Source organism: Hemitrygon akajei, chromosome 7 (assembly GCF_048418815.1).
Source record: "Hemitrygon akajei chromosome 7, sHemAka1.3, whole genome shotgun sequence".
NCBI classification, from domain to species: domain Eukaryota; kingdom Metazoa; phylum Chordata; class Chondrichthyes; order Myliobatiformes; family Dasyatidae; genus Hemitrygon; species Hemitrygon akajei.
In genome coordinates, this window is record NC_133130.1 from 74,576,293 (window position 1) to 74,597,753 (window position 21,461).

General features: G+C 40.7%; 1 protein-coding gene across 2 annotated transcripts in view; it reads left to right on the plus strand.

The window, feature by feature from the left end:
- Positions 1-21,461, plus strand: part of meis1a (Meis homeobox 1 a) — a 202,556-nt gene that overhangs the window by 96,856 nt on the left and 84,239 nt on the right. For both annotated transcript variants that reach the window (XM_073051241.1, XM_073051242.1), the window contains exon 9: positions 21,271-21,347. In XM_073051241.1, the coding sequence (XP_072907342.1) occupies positions 21,271-21,347 (77 nt within the window). The remainder of the gene's footprint in view (positions 1-21,270; positions 21,348-21,461) is intronic.

Below are 21,461 nucleotides of genomic sequence, written 5' to 3' on the forward strand. Positions count from 1 at the left end.
TCCTGGTTCGTTCAGGGCTTTTGGTTTGCATTTGTCCTGGATGTTCTCGAAGGCACACGTTCATCCAATCTGATCTTGATGAAGTCCATGACAAATGTGGGATATTAATTCAGATACAAAGATGAGTCCTTGAATATTATCCAGTTCACTGACTCAAAGCAGTCCTCCCTTGACCATACGTCCTTTGACCTCATCACTGCTGCTGTAGACTTTAGTCTCTGCCTATATGCTGGGAGTAGAATTACAGCCAGGTGATTGGACTTTCCAACATGTGGGCATGGGATGGAATGGTAAGTTTTGTTGATGGTATAACATTGGTCAAGAATTAGCTCCATTGATTCTACAGGTGATATGTTGTTGGCAGATGTTCAAGACTTTTTCAAGCTGGCCTGATTGGAATACCCTGAAATGACAGGAAGGCATCTGGGTGTGCTGTTTTGTGTACAGCTGATCATGGATCATGGATCCAGTGCCTGTCTGATGTTCGCCTTGGGCGGAAGTACACCACTACCAGTATGATGGCAGAAAGCTCCCTTGGCAGATAAAATTGACAGTAGTTATTCGCTAGATGTTTCAGGTCCGGTGAGCAGGATTGAGATAGAATCGCTACCTCTGTACACCACGATGAGTTAATCCTAAAACATACTCCGCCTCCTTGACCTTTCAAAGACTGAAATGTCCTGTCTTTGTGGAGAATGGTGAAGCCATTGACCTGCAGCGCTGCATCCGAAATGGCAGCGATAAGCCATGTTTCCGTGAAGCAAAGTACACAGCAGTCCCTGATGTCCCTTTGGTGCTACATTCTTGCTCTTAAATCTTCAATTTTATTTTCCATGTTCAAAATTATGTTATTATTCAGCAACATTGCAAGTATGTATTCTATTGGTTAATTTGTAAATTACACTACTCAACCACAGTAATGCACAATGTTTCTTTAAATAAATCTGACTTTACATTTTAAAGATGTTTCAAAGCTTGCTGCTTAAAAAGTTCCTGATTGTACCATACTCTTTAATCCATACAGAGACCAATGAAGACAATATCCTCAAATTATTTTGATATAATTTGCAAAACAGTTCAGTGGTTTTTAAAATCTGCTCACTGTCTTGGACTTGATTCTAATAATTGTTTGTAAACTTTGTGTTATATCTTTATGTCACTTTGTGTCATATCCTACCCCTAGAGAATCACTGGACCAAACATCTTTGTCATTGTGAAGACTGTTGATTTTCACCTCTAATATAACTCAAGGTCATCATATTTCAGCTTAACTGCTACCCAAGCCCACATCAGTTTTAGCTTGTCTGACTGCACTCCTGGCCACTCTCCATTGACCTATGCTCCATAAACTACAGGTCATCCAAAACTCTGTTCACCAGATATTCCCAATGGTCACTGACCAATTTTGGTTCACCGTCAAGTAGCAAGAAATTTTAGGGGCCTACCACTCTTCCTTTTCCTCTGCTCCACTTCTCTACCCATGTTATCAACTCCAAATCTATAACCCTCTGAGGTTTCTGTGCTTCATCTTTGTGGTCATCTCAGTTATCTCCTAATTTAATCACTCTACATTTGCCAACTGCCAAAGTCTTAAGCTCGTGAATTTCTTCCCTTGTTTTTTCCACCTGCAATTTCTGAAGTAAGTTGAAGGACAATTTCCTTTGGAATGATGTTGAAACCTTTTCACTTTTCCCAAACCTTTGGGTGTTTGTCCTAATATTTCCTTCAGTGGACTTGTGCCAAATTTTTGTTCCATAATTTTTTCCGTAGAGTCCCTTGGGTTGTTTTATGGAGTTGAAGTTTATATACATATGCACATTGTTGTCTCTGACAGACAACAATATCCAAACTACAGTGGTATTCAAAGGCAACCCCGCTGTTATTTCCGCACTATGACTTGGCAGTTTAACCATGTTGATTGTTGTCTATCAATGTACTTGTTCATTTACTTTAGATTGCTGAATCTTTGTAATTGAATTACTTGCTTCTCTCAGCAGCCCAGTGACTGCAGTGTAGTGATATTAGTCTAGTCTTGGTGTTACTAGGTGTCAGAATGGCCTGTTACACTGCATCTGCTTCAGAAGGCTCCATGTGAGCTGAGCTGTAATTACGTTGTATTTCAGAAACAAAAAGGAAATATATGGAATAGCTCCTTCATTCATAAACTGGTGCACAACTCAGATCTTATGTAGTCACAGAAAATGTACAACACAGGAGAAGGCCTTTGCTGATTGCAAAATAATAGCAAAAGGATCTGTAGGAATCCTGAGAATCTGTTCAGTTTCTTTTCTTGTTTATGTGGATGGAATTCATGGCGACAATTTGTCTATGAATGGCAAAAAGGCTGATTGATTGTCAATTCCATCATTTAACATGACACCCCAGAGACAGACAGAAACACACACACACACACACTTCAAATGGTTCTGCTTACCACCCTTTTCAGCACCTTAAGCATTCATTCCCTCCACCCACACCACACTGCGACTTCAATGAGCATCATCTATTAGATGCACTGCAAAACCCCCCCGCCCCCCGAGCTTCAAGAGCAGCACCTCCCAACAACACAGCTTCTTCTAGAGGGTAACAGGTGCATGGGAACAAGAGCACCTTCAAATTCTCCTCCGAGTCACATTCCACTCTGAGCTGGAAATATGTCAGCTGTCCTTTCCTTAATATTAGGTCAGAATTCTCCATCACAGCACTCATTGAAAACCTTCACTGCAGGCAATGTACCAGTCCATGCATGTAGTTCATCACAACCTTCTCATGGGCACCTAATATAGACAAAAAATCTGGCTTTGCTTCCTACGCCTGCCAGTCCTGCGAATGAACATTTGGTTCAGGACGTTTGTCTGTAATCAGTGGCCAAACTCACAGAAACATTTAGGACAGGCCCTCAAAATGTCACTTTAATAAAAATAAAAAATATCGCTTTCAATATCAATCTAAACCCAACAGTTGACATAAGGTTATATAGAACATCCTGCAATAAATACAATCACTGCTAGCTGAGCACTGTTCCACTGAAATACACTTTGCATGGTCTATATAAATGATTCAATGTAAATATTTAATTTATTTGTCAGTATATTTATTGGAATATACAAGTCAAGTTTTAGAATTTCTGCTTGAAGTCCTTGTTTAAAAAAATATGTATTTGAATGAACAGCTTGATTTTTGAGACCCTTTGATGGAATTCCTGTCCCTTTTGACGTTTTTTCAGACTGGTTGCTGGATCAGCAGGTTGAGGCTTTATGCCTTTGCAATGGCAAGAAGAGATTAAATAGCAATCAGGATGCAAGCATGCGGAAATTCCCAGCACTTCAGTAACCCAAACTAGTGGAATTCTGGATGTTTCTTTGTCAATCTGCATTTGATGCTAGGTCGATTGCTAATTTTAAATCTGGGACGGATAGATTTTTGTTAACCCCAGGAACAAGAGAAATGTGGCAAAGGAGGATAAGTGGAGAGCAGTCAGAATGACTCTGAGTTGCATTACTAAATGATCTGCTCCAGTCCCTACATTCCTAAAAGTACCAAAAGTAACTCGGGCTTTTAAACAGAATCAGTTCTAACCCAGCCGCACAATAATGGTGATGAGCTTTATTGTCATTTATACAAAATTAACCAACAATTATGGTAGTCCACCCTGAGTTTAAGCTTATACCCAGGCAAAAAAAAAAATGCAATGTCTCCTATTGCTCTTTAAAATGTTGCCAGGTTTCTTGGGACTGATTACTGTCTGAAAGAAGACAACCAAACTGTTTTAACCTGAGCTCTGGGACACTGTTAAGTTATTTTTTGGCACATGACTGCTTGTTTGTATAACCGGTTTGAACCATTGACCTGCACGGAACCACCTTTGAATATAATCCAAATTTGCTCATTTACACACCCTGTAGTTTTCCTGATCCACCATTGGCGGCCAGGATTTCAACTGCCCGGGTCCTAAGCTCTAGATGGACTTACTGAATCGTTCCTCATTTGGCATGTTTCTTAAAATGTATCTCTTTGAGAAAGTAGTGGTCACCAGCCCTAATATCCCCTTTAGCGACGAGGAATAAAATTTTAGAGCCTAAAGCATAGACCATAGAATGCTACAGTGTAGTGTTGTGCCAACCTTTTAACCTACTCTTAAGATCAATCAAACCCTTCCCTCCTACTTAGCTCTATCATCCATGTGCTCTAAGAGTTTTTAAATGCCCCTAACGTATCTGCCTTTGCCACACCTCTGACAGGGTGTTCCATGCACCCACCTCTCTGTGTAAAAACCTACCTCTGACACCCGCCCTACACTTTACACCTAACACTTTAAAATTATGCCTTCCTTTGTTCAGCCATCCATTACAGTCTTGCTGCTAAACGGTAGAACGCTTTCTTTGAAGGGGTGCATTTAAAATTGCCTTGTGTGACTTGGGTAAAGTTGGCTCTTTTAAAATTTTACTGTCACCAGTCATACAGTGGCTCAGACAAATATCATTCTCAATTTAACGTACTAGCTGGCTTCATGAAATTTGGTTTTAATAGGGCATACATTTGAAGACTAGCTAGGAGGGAAGATCTAACTGCACAGATCCTGTGGCACTTGTTCTTTGATGTTGTTTCAGGAAAGCGGTTTGAATGCTGTGCCCGCATCGGTTCCCTGAAGATTACAAAATGTAAAATAGGTTACAAAGGTTGTAGATATGTTTTTTATTTCACTTTGGTGTTACTTTTAATCCACGATGCCTTTCATGATGCATGTTAGTCTTTTATATACCTAGCCATCAGTCTGTTGCTTTTTTAAGTGAGATTGAGAGTCGGTGAGCTAAATCTCTTGCTGATTCTATTTTATTTTACCTGCTAATTGTGCCTCTATCCGTGTCCCCACAGATATTATGTCCCTGCAGACTCCTGGCAGCCTGCTTCCAGCTGTGGCAAGCATGGTGCAGTGAATTGGCTTTGAATGTTCTTTACTCAAATAGGCAGTAATTACAAGCTTAAGGAGGTTTAGTGGTCCAGTAAACTACATAATCACCCCTGAATTAGCCCAAGCTCATCAGTTGCAGTCCAGCAAGTTTCAACCTGTGGCCTCACGTGGCTCTTAGCGCACAGAAACCTGAGCGGGATGGTGTGGAATGCCGAGCACCCAGAAGTACAGGGGTTTGTGAAGGGTGGGTGGGTGGAACATTGATCCCCAGTGGACGTTGGTTACAGCACCGTGATAGTTTAATGTAGAACTTAATAAGTCTATTTAAAGCTCCAATTGTTTCTAGTTGTGTACACTGGCCGCTGCTCATTTCAATAAACACAGGTTTCCCCTCTTCCTTTCCAAAGCTATTTGAGCAGCTGCAGTGCTGCCACCAGACCAGGAGAATTGACAGATGAGCTTTTGAATTTATATTTTTACATCTCTAAGCCAATGAACATGAAGCAGATGCTCAGCCTGGGATAAAAGTAGTGAACACCTTATCCCAACTGTAGAAACGAGCATTGGCACAATAATGACTGCAGCAATTTGTACTAATTCCAAGCCATGCCTGAGTCTCAGCCTCAGGCTTACTGACCTGAACTGAAGTTTCTGTAAACTTTTGCTTCCATTATACATACATAAAATATATCCTGCAAGTTCCCACCACAATTCCTAAATCAAGGTTAAGGCCTTTGATGCCTGTGATGTTTACTTGTAACCAGAGGACTTTAGAATTAATGTGGATAGGTGTTACGCTATAATCATACAGTACCCCATTCAGATCAGGGGTTCTGGGTACAGCACCCTCCGAAACCAAGATAACCCCGGGTTGGAGTGCAGCATGCTAAAATTATACCTGAACACCAAGATTAATCTTTACAGACATTACACAATGCTAGTTTTCCACCCCCAAGTGTCTGGAAAGGTTTGACTGAAATTTTCAAAATATTGAATGAAACGCCAGCCTAGTCATCACAGGGGAGCACAAGTACGGGAGGATGAACCCTGGACGCCCTCCCAAGACTGTGGTCAGCACGCTCTTAGAAGATAGCGGCGCGGCTAATGTAGGTGAACTGAACACACTGATGAGGGAGAGGGAGGAGTGGAGAGTCAGTCATCATGCCCAACGCCGGCCCCCTAGGCCTGAGTCGACGTAGTAGAAGAGGAGTTGAGGGAAGATGGTAAAAAGTATTTCCATTGGTTGGAGAAACCAGAACAAATCTGCACAGGCTGAATATTAGTACCATGACTTTCAGGAATGAAGCAAATGCATAATTCTACAGGCAAAGGTTAAAATATGTTCAGAATGCTCTTTGTGAAAGTCAGTCAATACCCAGACTAAATTCTAACTACCAGGTCTCTGTTCTAAAATTGAGATGTACTAATTGTTTTAACCAAGGTTATCATTGGATATGGGTAAAGCAAGGTATAGGAATCTAAGTTTTTAACAAAAGGGATCATCTGAATGAGAACATAAGGAACAAAAGTATTGGGCGATGTGGTCCTTCGGTTCATTGATTCCAGTCAGCAAGATCTCCTCCTCTCAGGCTGTTGCCTGGGATTGAGGGTGCCTTGCTTCCACTCCAGTTTTCTCATTTCTGAGGTGTCTGATGAGACCAGTGAGGCAACTGTAGACCCTTCTACAAACGGGGAAGGTTGTGCCTGTACAGCAGGTGGCAGGGTAGTTTGTGGTTAATCCTTGTTCTCCACTTTAAGCAGTTATGGTGCGTTTCTTTGAAAAGGCGACACTTCCCGTTCAATTACCATATCCTCTGATTGATTCCCTTAGTGTTGAACAAACTCAAACTTGAACGTGTGCCTTTACTATGTCCCATGAGGGAGAGACTTCCACTGATTTACAATACTCTGTGTGAAGAACTTCCTCCTAGATTTAATCCTAAATGGTCAACATCTTAACTTAAGGTTGTGCCCTCTGGTTCTAGACTCATCAGCTAGAGGGAATAACTTCTCAGTCAAACTCAGTGGGAGAGGAGACTTGAGCACTGATAGACTCTTCCTCTTCCCATGTCCCTGAGGTGTTCCTGAATAACGCATGGCTTTAGACCCTCCTAAAAACTAACTCTGTGGCTGTAGGGTTTCTGTACCATACTGTTCTGCAGGGAATGGTATAAGGACAGGATAATTAAAATTAATACTATGTGTCAAGCAGCAGCCATTACACTGTTGTAATTTTCTAAGTTTTTCACAGCACCGGTGCCTGACAGCAGTAATGAGATGAACTTGGTGGTGTTCTGTGACCGCCTCAAGTTCAGAGTAAATGAACCTCTCTGCAATACCCCTCTCCCTGAGGGAATAAGGACTCCTGAATGACATTTGTGACGCTTACACTTTTGCGCAAGGGCTGGGGGAAAGTGTGAGGGAAATAGTGTGGGGCTGAGCATCGGGCAGTATCGGCTTCACCTGTTGGGCAGAAAACTGACTACATTGCCACAAAAAACATAACTGAATAAAATGTTCATGGTAAGATAAAGATTTACTTAGCAAATGAAGAAGACGGCTGTGTACTTTCTCAAAAACGTCAATATTATGCAGTGGGTCCTCTTCAAAATGAAGTGAAATCAAAAATAAGTGAAGGACATTATGGCTGAATTCAATACAATCCTTTCTAATTGTAGGTTCTAAAAATAGGATTGAGGGGCTGTTGCTCTATTCCAATGTTCTAATGCTAAACTAGGAATTAATTAATAGCAATCTTAGTCAATTATATATGGCATTTTACTACTAATAATGGAGAATTCCATACAAGTCCAGTGCTTTTGCTGGAATGTGCTACAACTTTATTCCAGCATATGTTTTAATTGGCATTTACAGCATAATCTTAACACAAACCTTTCTACTCCCAAAATTTTGTGAAAGCATGTCTGCCTCACAGAGAATAGGAAACCAGCTCTGCATATATACTGATTGTAAAAGTAGCTCTCCCATTTTAAATAGAAAGGTTTCCTGCAGGAAACTTTGGAAATGCTAACAAGCACCTTGGATTCTGCTATAACCTCAAGCTGTGCCTTTACTGGACACCAGTGCTCTTTACTCTCACTACTTGTAAAGTGTGAATACAGGGCATAGAGTGAATCTTTGATCACATTCAGCGGGGAAGAAACAAAAGTCACTTTTACATTGCTGAACAATTCACTGCATGCTGAGCACTAAACAGGTTCTTTGGATGCAGTGAAAATCTGTAAAACCCTTTTTGTTCAGTTGTTGGGAAAATCTATCCTGCTATTGCATTCCAGAGTTTAGCTCAAGGTCAGCCTATATTAGTGCATCAGGCTCAGTTGTGGAGGAGGAGAGCTGGAGGAAAAGGGATAAAAGAACTTCCGAAATTGTTCTCCAATATATTTAGTTGAGCAACAGAATGCTGTCCTGATAAGCATTTGATTGGACAGTTGCCATGTTGCCTCCTACTTCTTCAGCACTCAACGTGCCTGTTCCCAAAGCATTCTATGACTTAAGTATTTTTTCCTCCTTTTTCCTGCTCTCACTCACACTCTTTTGTTTTTTTTTGTGATTGAGTCCTTGAAAGTGGTTCCCACCCGGTGCCACCTGGCTACGGCCGGGCCAGCGAACGTTGGTTCGAGCAACAAGTGAAGATCGCAGGCCTCACTTGGAAGCTCAGCCTCCCACTATCACAGCGGCCAGCTCCACTCCGGATTATTTTCAAATTTTTTGCAGCCATTATATTGTGCTGTCATAGTGAGCAGGCTCGCAAGGGAGGGAATGTTATTGATATTTGGTTACAAGCAAAGATAAGATATAGCTGTGTGTATCATTGTCGTGGCATCCACATTTCGCAGACTGTGGTGGAAAATTTGATGAAAGGAGTACATTTGGACAAGGAGTATCATTAAGATAGGAGGGCTGGAAATTTTCCACCAGTACTTAGCTGCCTTTGTTTCCCATCATTACCAGTCTGGGGGAAGCACTTGGTCTCTTGTTATTCATCGAAGGACATTTCAGAAATAGCAGTGTAGCGTGACAGTGTATCTTAGGAAGCTTTCACAATGTGGAGCAATTTTAGAATTAACAGCAATTATTTTGGCATTATATAAGTTTGTTGATTTGTAAACCTTAGTTAGAAACATGTTAATTTTCCTTTTGATACATAGCTTCTTAATTACTCTAGTATCAGTGCGGCTGCCTGAACTCCATATTGCACCCATGGGAATAAATAATTTTTTAATGGTTAAAAAATTCTATTCACCACTTTTCATGAAATGAGAGACTGGATGTGACAAGCTGTGGTGTCTGTTTTTGAGTTTCCCTCCTCCTCTTGACTACTACCTTTGATTCTATGTAATTTCTCGCCAATCATTCCATCTTTCAATTTCCTAATATCGTTTAAAGTTGCATTTCAGGAAAGTCGATTCAAAAAATATTTGCTCTTAAATAGGAATCTAATTTGGGCTATATTACATTGACATTTTGGAAAAAGTGTAACAACTTATTAAACTATTGTGAGTTCCACACTTAGCTCAAAACCTAGATTGGTATTTTGATAAATGCAAGAGATTCTGCAGATGTTGGAAATCCAGAACAACACACACAAAATACTGCAGGAATTCAGCAGTTCAGGCAGCATCTGTGGAAGAGTTTAAACAGTCAGTGTTTTGGACTGAGACCATTCATCAGTCTCCCCTTCCTGCCCAGTCCTGATGTAGAGTCCTGGTCCAAAACATCATCCCCTTCCATAGTTGCTGCTTGGTTTGTTATGTTCATTCAGCATATTGTGTGTGTGTATGTCTCTGGTACTTTGCAGTACTTACTGAATATGCACTGTTGGGGATACCTTCTCCCAGATGAGTCTTCATATCAGGGCCTCGTCTTCTGCCTCACATGAAGTTAAAAGATGCAATGGCACCACTCAGAGATTGTGTAGAGTGCTGCATGAATGCAAGTTTATCAGCTTCTTTCTTCTATTCAAATGGTGAGGAAGAACAGATAATTCTTCATTATGCTTAGATCAGTCCTTACCATTTTATGGCTCATATTTGAACTTCTGTGTAAATTTTACATCTTTTGGGGCTAATTTCTCCAGTTAATATTTGCATTTCAGTCTAAAGAAGTAGTAGAACAATATCCAATTTATTCTGTCAATAGAATTGAATTGAATTGAAAATACATGTGAACTAAGATGTTAACTATCCTGTGCTTTCACCAGTGAGATCATCAGTTGATCTGCTACCTGTCTTCAGGAGTTTCGGTTTGCTTATGATCAAGACTCCCTCGAGGTGGTGGGCCAGCAGTGCTAAAGCACCACCTCCCACTGGTGAGCTTAAAAACCTGGCATCTGCCTCTATCAGAGTTGTTGCTTTCATCCAACAGGTAGTCTACTCTTCAGGTGTCTATGCAACCAATGAAGGGTTTGCAAAAGATGGATGCACTGTCCGACTATCTGCCCCTCTGGACATACTTGGTCCACACCCATGATGATCCTGTCTCTGCTGCCTCAGCTACAGCCCTGCTGGTTGACTTGATCTGTCTTCTAGTGAAGCCAAGGTCACGCAGCCACTTCTGGAAAGTGAACGCAATAAAGCCACGGCCACCTACTTCGAATGGATCCATGAGACCTTCCACCCTCAGTCTCTGCACTCTGATCGTAATTCTGCATACTTGTCACTTGCGCTTCATCGATGTTGTCTTCCCAGGGGATTGTGAGTTCACCAATAACCACTTTTCTGCTGGTGTCAGACCATACGATTATATCCGGACGCAATGTGGTGAAAGCTATTTGCTCCGGGACACTGCCTCTCCCATCCAGGTTGGCCTTGACACACCAATCATTGGCTGAAGAAAGTATGCTTGATCGTGGGCCTGCGCTGTACACCCTTGACTTGGAGCCTTCTTTCACAAATGATATGCGATGTTCTGTGCAGCATGGGGCATGAGATAAGTTGTGCTGCAGTACTCTCTGCTCAACCGCTTCTGTTACAACTTTGAGAACGTTGTTGTGTCTCCAAGTGTACATGCCGCTGGAAAGATTGACTCTGCATGCTCTCAAAATATGTCAAAGTGTTCCCTTCTCGCCACAAGCAGCACACCTGTCTGTCTTATCTTCTGTCATGAAACACTTAAGAGTAAATAACACCTAACTGTGAACCTTGTCTATATTAAAGAATATTTGAGACATTTTTTGAAACCCAGTTTATTTGCTGTCAAACTGGTGAGCAACTAAAAGGGATTAGCTTATTTATGTTGGAGGATTACGGCATGTCCTGGTGAATGGCCTTGGACTCTGCTGTGTTCTGCTCAGACTGGAAATCCCGCTGAGAAGGCTTTCCCTCTCCTCTGAACCACGTTGACCCATCGAGCTTGCATGTTTCTTTTCTGTCCAACAGACTGAAAAATACATTTCCTGTTATCTCAATGCTCTCTGACTTGCCAAGACAGTTCAAATACGGTAGATATTGGTATACATTGAAGCAGCGAAGCAAAATCTTGCATGTTGTTCATTTTCACAGTTTATCATAACTTCCGTATCGGCTTCTCCCTCCATTTAGGTCTTCTTGCAGAGTATGCGGCACATTATAGGTGAGGTTTATAGCCGATGTTAAGATTCTGTAACTTAGCAAGTGGGATGCGACAACGTGTCATTCCTTCCCCCACCCCACCACCAGTTAGCCTGGCCTAAGCCACTAACCTGGTTAATTTTTCTCTTGCAGCGCGTGCAGTGAAAAGGGAGCACTCAGCCCCTTCCTACATAATCGCTATTTAATGACTCTTTACTGGACCTTGAGGTGTTAAAGCAGATCAAATAGAGAGCACTCCTAACTTGGCCACAACATTACTCCAGCATCTCTACATTGTCCCAATCGTTAATTGGTATTGTAAGACCTGAAGTTAATTTTGTTTGCTTTCCTAATGCATTGCAGCTCTCCCAGTGGTCTCTGGCATATCTATTCTCAAATTCCCATTCCAATCGATTGTTTAGAAATAATTAAGCTTTTAAGAGATAGTGGTTTGAAGCTAATGCTTACTGCAAATTATAGGTCCAATTGAGTACCCATAGTTCAACACAAAGCCTGCCATAAGATGCTGGGATGACAATGGTGATTAAAGTATATTTGACTACAAATAGCTATGCTAAATATTTAGTTAATATGCTGGGGACGGTGAGAGGAATCAGTGTAAGTGAAGGATGGGGGGGGGGGAGAGCAGGGAGAAATCAGCGAGTACAGCAAATGACAGCTGAGTTGGGTTCCGCAGCACAGGAGTTTAGAACAAATTCCTTATTGCCTGGCAGCGCCGGCCGTTTTGAAAGCTCCTCACCTGCTTATCTCTGACTGCTGATGTGATGTCTGCCAGGGCCTATGGTACAGGTTTTGCTATGCTCGTGGGTGGGAGAGCAACATCAAATGGAGTGTTTGTGTAGCAGCCTGGCCTGTGGCAAGTTGGTTCATTGTGAAGTCATGGGTTTCTATCAAGGACAATAAATGATTCACATCTTCTCATGTCCTTAACAAAAGCTCATTTTCAGAGATCTCTTATACGTAGCATTTCTTACCCCCAAGAAATGGTGTATTTCTTTTTCTCTTGATAGCTTGCTTTTGGGGAGGAGGTTAATGAAGAACCGAGTGGTGGTGGTTGTTTTCATGTGATTAGAGCAATTATTTTTTCTCTCTGAATTCAAATGTCACACTGGCAAGCAACAAGCACTGCATTAGGGAAGAAATCAGCTGATCTGGAGAACTTTAAGTCCCAGGAATTCAGGTCTCCCCACATTTTTTTTGTTATTTTTAGCGTGGGCATGTTATTCTGGCATTTAATTTAATTCAGACAGTCAACCAATCCTGTGCTTTTAAAATGATACATCAAATACTTTCCATTTTAGAATGGAGACAGAATTCTTGAATCCTAATAGCTGGAGGCTATGTATCAATTATAGTTTAGCACATCAAATTAGACTCAGTTTACAGCAATTACCTAAAAATCAAATCACATGAAAAGCAACAGATTTGAGAACAATTATTAAATAATAATCAAGAAGGATTTATCTATTTTTCCCCATAAGGGAAAAAAGAGGCAACAAATTAATTTTGAAGCTTCTTAAACAAATGAATTAAGAGCTGAGAAAGCTAGTTTCAGAAAGAATGTGACTGCTTAATTTTTTTTTGCTGTTCCTTTGACTGATATGGATTGCATCCAAATCTCAGTGGCTTTAATTCCATCATCCCAAGTCCAATATGATTTAATAAAAATGGAAATATGATAAAAGAAAAGAGTCAGTGCCCTTGAAAGAGTTTGGTCAATTTTTGGACTCTCAACATATATTTATAAATGATGTCAACTCGTTGCTACTTTGAAGGCAGTGGACTAAGTCACACCCTTTTGGAACTGGCATTGGCTTCAGTGGTTTATCTAGATAAAAGCTAAAGTGGTTACATCTGTATTCACTTCAAAGCCATCTTTGGTAGTAACAAAACATGGAGAGGTAACCCTGAAGTGAGACCGCAAACACTGTTTCGGCACTGGTTCAAGTTGGGCACAAAACGCACTTTAATTTTTAAAGCTGCTGATATACTGATAATGTTAGCAGTGTAAAAGGTTTTACTGTGTTGGACCACAGGGCAATTTCTGCTAACACAGCAAGCGGTGATTACTTAGCTGTTTAATGAAGACTCTTTGCCAGTTGGTAGTATAAAATGTAGTAAAATGTATTGATCTGAAATTCCTTAAGAACAATTGTAGAAAATGTACGTAAATAGATATTTTACCACAGAAGATGTTCTTTTATCCTGGTCTACTTCGATTGCAGTTCCTATCGACTGTATGAAGATCTTATTTATACACGTATGTTTTTTTCACATTTTGGCTTTCTCGGGAAAGGCCTGATAAAAAGAAATGCCTTCTTTTACAAGTAACTGGAAAGTCTCAGACTCCTGCAATCTGTAGTTACATGGGGTAATGGAATTGAGGAGAAAACACCAGAGAAATTGATTGCTGTATGCAGCATTTACTCAAGCAACTGGAAAGTGAATGAAAATGCACTATATTTTCTTTAAAATGCTCTCTTTGAAACTAGCAATAATGGAGTGTGCACTAGATAGAATCATAGAAATTTATGAGACAAAAAGAGGCTGTTTAGCCTACTTTGCCCAAGTCAGCAAAGAGCTATTGAGATTAATCCTAATTCCAGTTTTCAGTATATATCCTTATAGGTTATAGCTCTGTCCCCTCCCGAGGGAGATCACACCGTTCCTATAACAAGGTGAATAGAACTGCGCTCATTACACTAGTTTTGGGCTCAAGTGTGCTCGACACACTTGCAGCGTGACCCCACTGCACTCCCTAATAAAGGGAAATGCCTTCTCAACTGTCCTACTTGACGTGTTACCATCAGGGATCTGTAAGCAAGCACTCTTCCTTCTGACTGTTCTTCTGCACTCAGGAAACCAGTACGTACTGCATATATCTCTTCTTCTTGCCTTCTGATTGGTGACGCTCCCCCTCTCTGACCTCACCAAAACATGCAAGCTTCTTACAAGACATGACAGGTCAGAGACTGTGTGCCCAAAACCAGGAAATGCCATTTAAAAGGACAGCGTTGCCCAATCAGGACAATGATTAGTAAGACTTTGGAATTCAGTCCCGAGGGAGGCTGTGAAGGCTCAGTTACTGAGTATAGTCAAGACTGACTTTTTTCGAGTATTTTCGAAGTGTCTGAAATTAGTCAGGGAAGAGACATGCTAAAAAATTAACATGAAATCAAACAACAGAAATGATAAGAGGTATCACCATGGCTTACTCCTGCTTCCATTCCTCATGGTCTCCACAAATACAGTACTTAACACCATTTATCTGTGCAGCTGCGTGGTCTATATGATATTCAGTGCCACATGGCTAATTTTTGTATCATCTACAAATTTCTTAATCCTCTACCTAAATTTAAAACTTGAGTGGGTATAAAAAGAGGAGATATTAAGAAACAAAGCAGTATATCAGAAGGGAAGTCACATCGGAGACATTCTGGTGGAGAGAGAGCATTAGATGTACATGTAGTTGCTCCCGGTTTTGTTTGATATGATCTACAGTATAACACATGGTGCACCATGGCGTTAGTTAAAACATTCTCCAGCCATCACATATTCTCCATTACTTCACAATCCATGAAATGTTATTTTACTTTTAACATCTGATTGTTGAAGAGTAGCATCCCAACGGTGTAAAACATCTTGAAACTGTTGTAGTCATGGTATATGCAAAGTACTTTCAATACAAAAAAGGCCTTTTGGTCCAACAACTTTCTGCCTGTCTAAACAAGTCCCAGCTGGATCAGTGACAACCTGTTAATCTATGATTGGGGAAAAGCACTCAGAGCTCATAACTTGAAGTTATCTCAGGGTCATTTTTAGGGCAGGGATGCATGATTTTGGAATAGTATTCCAACTTTTATTTGTATGCATCATGTTCAAAGAGTTATATGGTGCATCAGTCATCCCAGTTCTTACTTCCAATGTTAATGCTCCACACAAGGTTCCTTCCAACACTCTTCATCTAAACTCACCTACACATACTGTTCCTTTCTCCCTCATATGGTTAATTAAATGTTCATTATCTGGAGAATCTCTTTAATGTTTGGATAATGCGCAGGATCTTTGTGTCTTTGACAGGGCAGAAAGGGTGAACAATTCATGTCTTCTCTGAACAATAACTCTTTCTGCAGTACAGCTCTCTCTCTGAGGCACACTGATGTTGGCTTAGATAATGCTAGAAATTCCCCTGGATAGGCAAAAATAATACCACAGTTGCAAGCCTAAAATTAGTCCATTGCTCCAGCATTCTTGGTCGTTAATTGCTCCTCTGACACCAGCACCCGAGACAGACTTAAAGCCACAAGTATTTATTATTAATTTGTAAAATATGGCTTTCACTGGCCGAGCCCACTCCTTTTACTGGCTTTATATCCTTCTTGCACCCTCTTGCATACTGACCAAAATCTACAATTCTGTTGCCATCTGCAGCTCAGGTGAAGAGTTCGTTCATCCATTGCACTTAATCAATTCTAGTAACGGTTCAAGTTATGTCCTAGGTTCCGCTTTAGTATCTTAGCAGGTTACTGAAGGTCATTTTAAACGGAGAATATTTCTCAAGGTAAAGCAAAACAAATCTTCACCACTAATTTTAAGGAACACTTGAAACTGCATATTGTTTCCTGCAGCTTGTTATTCTACTAATATGTAGATTATACCAAATTGCCGGCTGAGATGTTAAACTGAGATCCGACCTATTCTATCAAATGGATGCAGAAGATCCAGTGTGTGATTTTGAAGTAGGGCCAGGTGCCTTGGCTGACATTTATCCCTTAATCTACATGAACAATTTAGATTACCTGCTATTATACATTGCCATTTGTGGAAAATAACTGTTAAGCAAATTTGGAGCTTTGTTTCCTATATTACAATAGTGATTCCGCTTCGAAAGTACTTCACTGGACTTAAACCACCACTGCATCATCCTAGAAGTGCTTATCACAGCTCTTGACAGTATAGCTGACCCGGGTTCAATTCCAGCTTCTGCCTGTATGGAGTTTGTATGTTCTACCCGTGACTGCATGGGTTTCCTTTGGAGGCTCCGGTCTCTTCCCACTGTTCAAAGACGTACTGGTTGGTGGGTTAGTTGGTCATTGTAACTGGTCCCGTGATTAGTCTAGGATTGAATCAGGGGACTCCTGGGCAGCACGGCTCAAAGGGCCGGAAGGGCCTATTCTGTGCTGTATCTCAATAAATAAATATAAATAATGACGATGAAAGGTGCCATCTAAGTGTGAACCTTAAGTTTTGCATACTCTCGGGGTGTAGTGTAACTCCAATCCAACGCAAAGCTACTTTTGCGAGTAGCTAATTGAGCACTTTGGATAGTTTATTGCCTCAAGCAGAGATTTTTTAATGAACAGAGTGAGGACTTCCACTTCCACAAGGCATTGCGTTGGCCAGATAGGTGGGGTGCTGCCATGCTTGCCACTGAAGCCCATCACTGTGCAGATGACAATATAACTTTGGTCTACAGGGTTGCATGTGTCTTTCTGACTTACGGGTCTCAGCAGAAGGAAGGCCCTTCTGGCCCTTCAAGCCGTGCTGCCCAGCAATCCCCTGATCCAATCTTAGTCTAATAACAAGACAATTTACAATGGCCAACAGTTCCAGAAACTATGAAAAAATTCCAAGACACAATAAGAAATGCTTTCAAATAATGTTTAAGCCATTTGGGAATTTAATAGTGTCTTTATTATAGAACTACTTCCGTTTCCCTTTAAAAAAGACAACAAAATTTGCAACTACCTCATTACTCTCCTTTTGCAATTTTAAAAATTAATTTGTATTGTAACTCACAGTAATGTGTGTCGCGGCAGCATAGTGACCAGAGTAACACTTACAGCATTAGCAATCAGGGTTCAATTTCCAATCCGGTTTGTATGGAGTTTGTACGTTCTACCCATGATTGCATGTGTATCCTCTGGGTGCTCTGGTTTCCTCCTATAGTCCAAAGAAGTACGGGTTAGGGTTAGAATGGGCATGCTACATTGGCTCTGGAAACATGGGAACACTTGCAGGCTGCCCCCAGCAAATCCTCAGACTATGTTGTTCGTTGATGCAAACAGCACCTTTTACTGGATGTTTCAATGTTTTGATGTACCTGTAACAAGTAAAGCTCATATTTAATGCTTTATTGTGACAGATTTACTAGAACTGTTGGGGAGGGTTTAAATTAATTTAGCAGGCGGATGGGAAACTGAGTGATGGGGTAGTTGGTATACAAGCAGAGGCAGTGTGTGGTGAGACTGTCAGGAAGGACAGGTAGATGATAGGACAGAATTGCAGCCAGTGGGATGAAATGCAGTGTAACAGGAGACAAACTTTAAAAAAAGTGATGAATACAGGACTGAAGGTGAATGCACACAGTAAGGGAGATGATCTTGTAGCGCATTTTGAGATTGCCAGGTATGATGGTGTGGGCGTCATGGCTGAAAAAGATAGATAGCAGCTTAACATCCAAGGATACAGATCTATCAAAAGGGCAGGCAGCTAGGCAGAACGGGTGGGCTGAATCTATTGGTAAAAAATGAAATCAGATCATTAGAAAGAGGCAATAGAGGATCAGAAGATGTAAAATCATTATGGGTAGAGTTAAAGAACTGCAATGGTAAAACAACCCTGATGGAAGTTATATACAGGCCTCTTAACAGTAGTCAGGATGAGGGCTAGAATTTTCAATGAAAACGCATGCCAAAATAGTCCTGGGGGATTTCAATATGCAGGTAAATTGGGAAAATCAGATTGGTGCTGATTTTGTATCCAAAGAGAGAGAATTTGTAGAAGGTCTATGAGATGGCTTTTTAGAGCAGCTTGTGGTGAGCTACTGAATCAGATTTGATATGAGAACTTAAGGTAAAGGAATCCTTAGGAGACAGTGATCATAATATGATAAAATTCACCCTGGAATTTAAGAAGAAGCTAACGTCATCAATGGAGTAAAGGAAATTACAGAGGTATAATAGAGAATCTGGCCAAATTTGATTGGAAAGGGAACACTAGCAGGGGTGATGGCAAAGCAGCAATTGCTAAAGTTTCTGGGACCAGAAGGCACAGACTAGATACATACCAAAGAAGAAGTGTTTCTAATGGCAAGACAACACAACTATGGCTGACAAGGGAAGTCAAAGCCAACATAAAAGCAAAAGTGTGGGCATATAACAGAGCAAAAATTAGTGAGAAGTTAGAGGATTGAGAAGCTTTAAAAACCAACAGAAGGCATATGGAAGGAAAAGATGCAATATGAAGGTAAGCTAGCCAATAACATCAAAGAGGATATTAAAAGATTTTTCAGATACCTAAATAGTAAAAGAGTAGCAACAGTAGAAATTAAATTGCTAGAAAATACACTGGAGATGTAGTGATGGGGGACAAGGAAACGGTAGATAAATGGAATAAGTATTTAGAATTCATCATCACAGTGGAAGACACTAGCAGTATGCCAAAGGTTCGAGAGTGTCAGGGGGCAGAAGTGAGTGCAGTTGTTGTTACTAAGGAGAAGGTGCCTGAGAAGCTGAAAGGTCTGAAGGTAGACAAGTCACCTGGAGCTGATGAACTACACCCCAAGGTCCTGAAAGAGGTGGCTGAAGAGATTGTAGAGGCATTAGTAATGATCTTTCAAGAATTAATCGATTCTGGCATAGCTCTGGAGGACTGAAATATTGTGAAGTCACTCCACTCTTCAAGAAGGAGGGAGGCAGAGGAAAGGAAATTATAGGCCAGTTAGCCTGACCTCAGTGGTTGGGAAAATATTGGAATAGTTTGTTAAGGATGAGCTTTCAGGCAGCTTGGAAGCACATGATAAAATAGGCCAAGCTCAGCATGGTTTCTTGCCTGACAAACCTGTTGGAATTCTTTGAGGAAATAACAAACAGGATAGACAAAGGAGCATCAGTGGATTTTCAGAAGGTGTTTGGCAAGTTGCCGAAAGAGCCTATGGTATCACAGGGAAAGTTCTAGCACGGATAGAGCATTGGCTGATTGGCAATCGGCAAACAGAGGGAATAAAGGGAGCGTTTTCTGATTGGCTGCCAGTAACTGCAGGTGTTCTGCAGGGGTCAGTGTTGAGACTGCTTCGATTTACGTTATATTTCAATGATTCACACGACGGAATTGATAGCTTTGTAGCCAAGTTTTCTGATGGTACGAAGTCGGTGGAGGGACAGATAATGTTGAGGAAGCAGAGAGTTTGCAGAAGGATTTAGACAGATTAGAAGAGTGGGCAAAGTAGTGGCAGATGGAATATAGTGTCGGGAAATGTATAGTCATGCACTTCGGTAGAAGGAACAAAAGCAGAGACTATATTCTGAATGGGAAGAAAATTTTTAAAAAATCTGAGCTGCAAAGGGACTTGGTAATCCTCATGCAGGATTCCCTAAAGGTTAACTTGCATATTGGGTCTATAATGAGGAAGACAGATGCAATGTTAGCATTCATTTGAAGTGGACTAGAATATAAACTATATAAAATGCTGAGGTTTTACAAGACACCGCTGAGGCCTCACGTGGAGTATTGTGAGTAGTTTTGGGACCCTTAAGTAAGGAAGAATGTGCCGACATTGGAGAGGGTCCAGAGGAGGTTCAGAAAAATGGTTCCAGGAATGTAAGGGTTATCACATGATGAGCGTTTGACAGCTGTGGGTCTGTACTCACAGGAATTTTGAAGAATGAGGGGGCTTCTCATTGAAACCTATCAAATACTGAAAGGCCTAGATAGAGTGGATATGGAGAAAATGTTTACTATAGTGGGGGAGTCTTGGAACAGAGGGCACAAGCTCAGAATAGGGGGATGCCCATTTAGGAGAGATGAGGAGTAATTTTTTAGACCTAGGGTAATGAAGCTGTGGAATTCGTTGACACAGGTGGCTGTGGAGGCCAGGTCATTTTGTGTATTTAAGGTGGAGACTGATAGGTTCTTGATTAGTCAGGGCATGAAAGGTTACGGGGAGATGGCAGGAGAATGTGGTTGAAAGGGAAATGGATCAGCCATGATCAAACAGCTCGAGCAGGCTCAATGGCCCACATGGCCTAATTCTACTCCTATGTTTTATGGTCTTAATCTTTAATCTAGTAATATTTTAGGTCTTGCACTGTACTGCTGCCACAAAACAACAAATTTCTGACGTGTCAGTAACAATAAACCCGATTCTGGATTTTATGATTAAGATTTCTATTAAATACTGTAACATTAACAGTTCCTCACAATTTAAATCTGATTATATCTTCCATTAAACTTTTATATTGAATTCTGAATATTGTATCAGTAGTATTTAAAGCTGTTTATCTGTTGTTGTGCTGTTTGGAACTGGTTTTGATTTGGTTTTTATTTGAGAAGTTTTAAAATGTGTCATCCAAAAATTCCACTCAGTTGACCCCAGATTCCCAGCAGAAGTTGGATGGTTGTTTTCAAAAATTGGAATTTTATAATATCTCACACCCACCAGAGAAAGGGATGCTGATACTAATTATTTTTTATGGTATTCTGTCAAACTGGCTGTCTAGTATTCTCATAGAGTTGAGTGAGCAGGTAAAGCAAGGATTTTAATTAATGTAGCTGTTTCTACACTTCACTTAACTTTATAATTGGCTTCCCATTTTCTGTCATTAATTAGATGATTTCAGATCTCACTAACACTTAGGAGAATACAGTGCCTCAGCTTACAATAATTAATTAACTCATTCCAATTTAATGCATTTTCACAGTACATGTACATATTTCTTGCCAGATCATTTTATTCTAATATTATCTCTTTGGCTTGGCATCTTCCAGCACCCTTACCCTTCAGAAGAACAGAAGAAGCAGCTTGCTCAAGACACAGGACTAACTATCCTGCAAGTGAACAACTGGTATGTAGTTTAACTTTGTTTACATACTGACAGCACCGTTGCCTGCGGCAAATCACGGCAAATGATCTGCATTAAGACAACACACCTCAGTTGTTTGTATTCCCTACTGTTTAC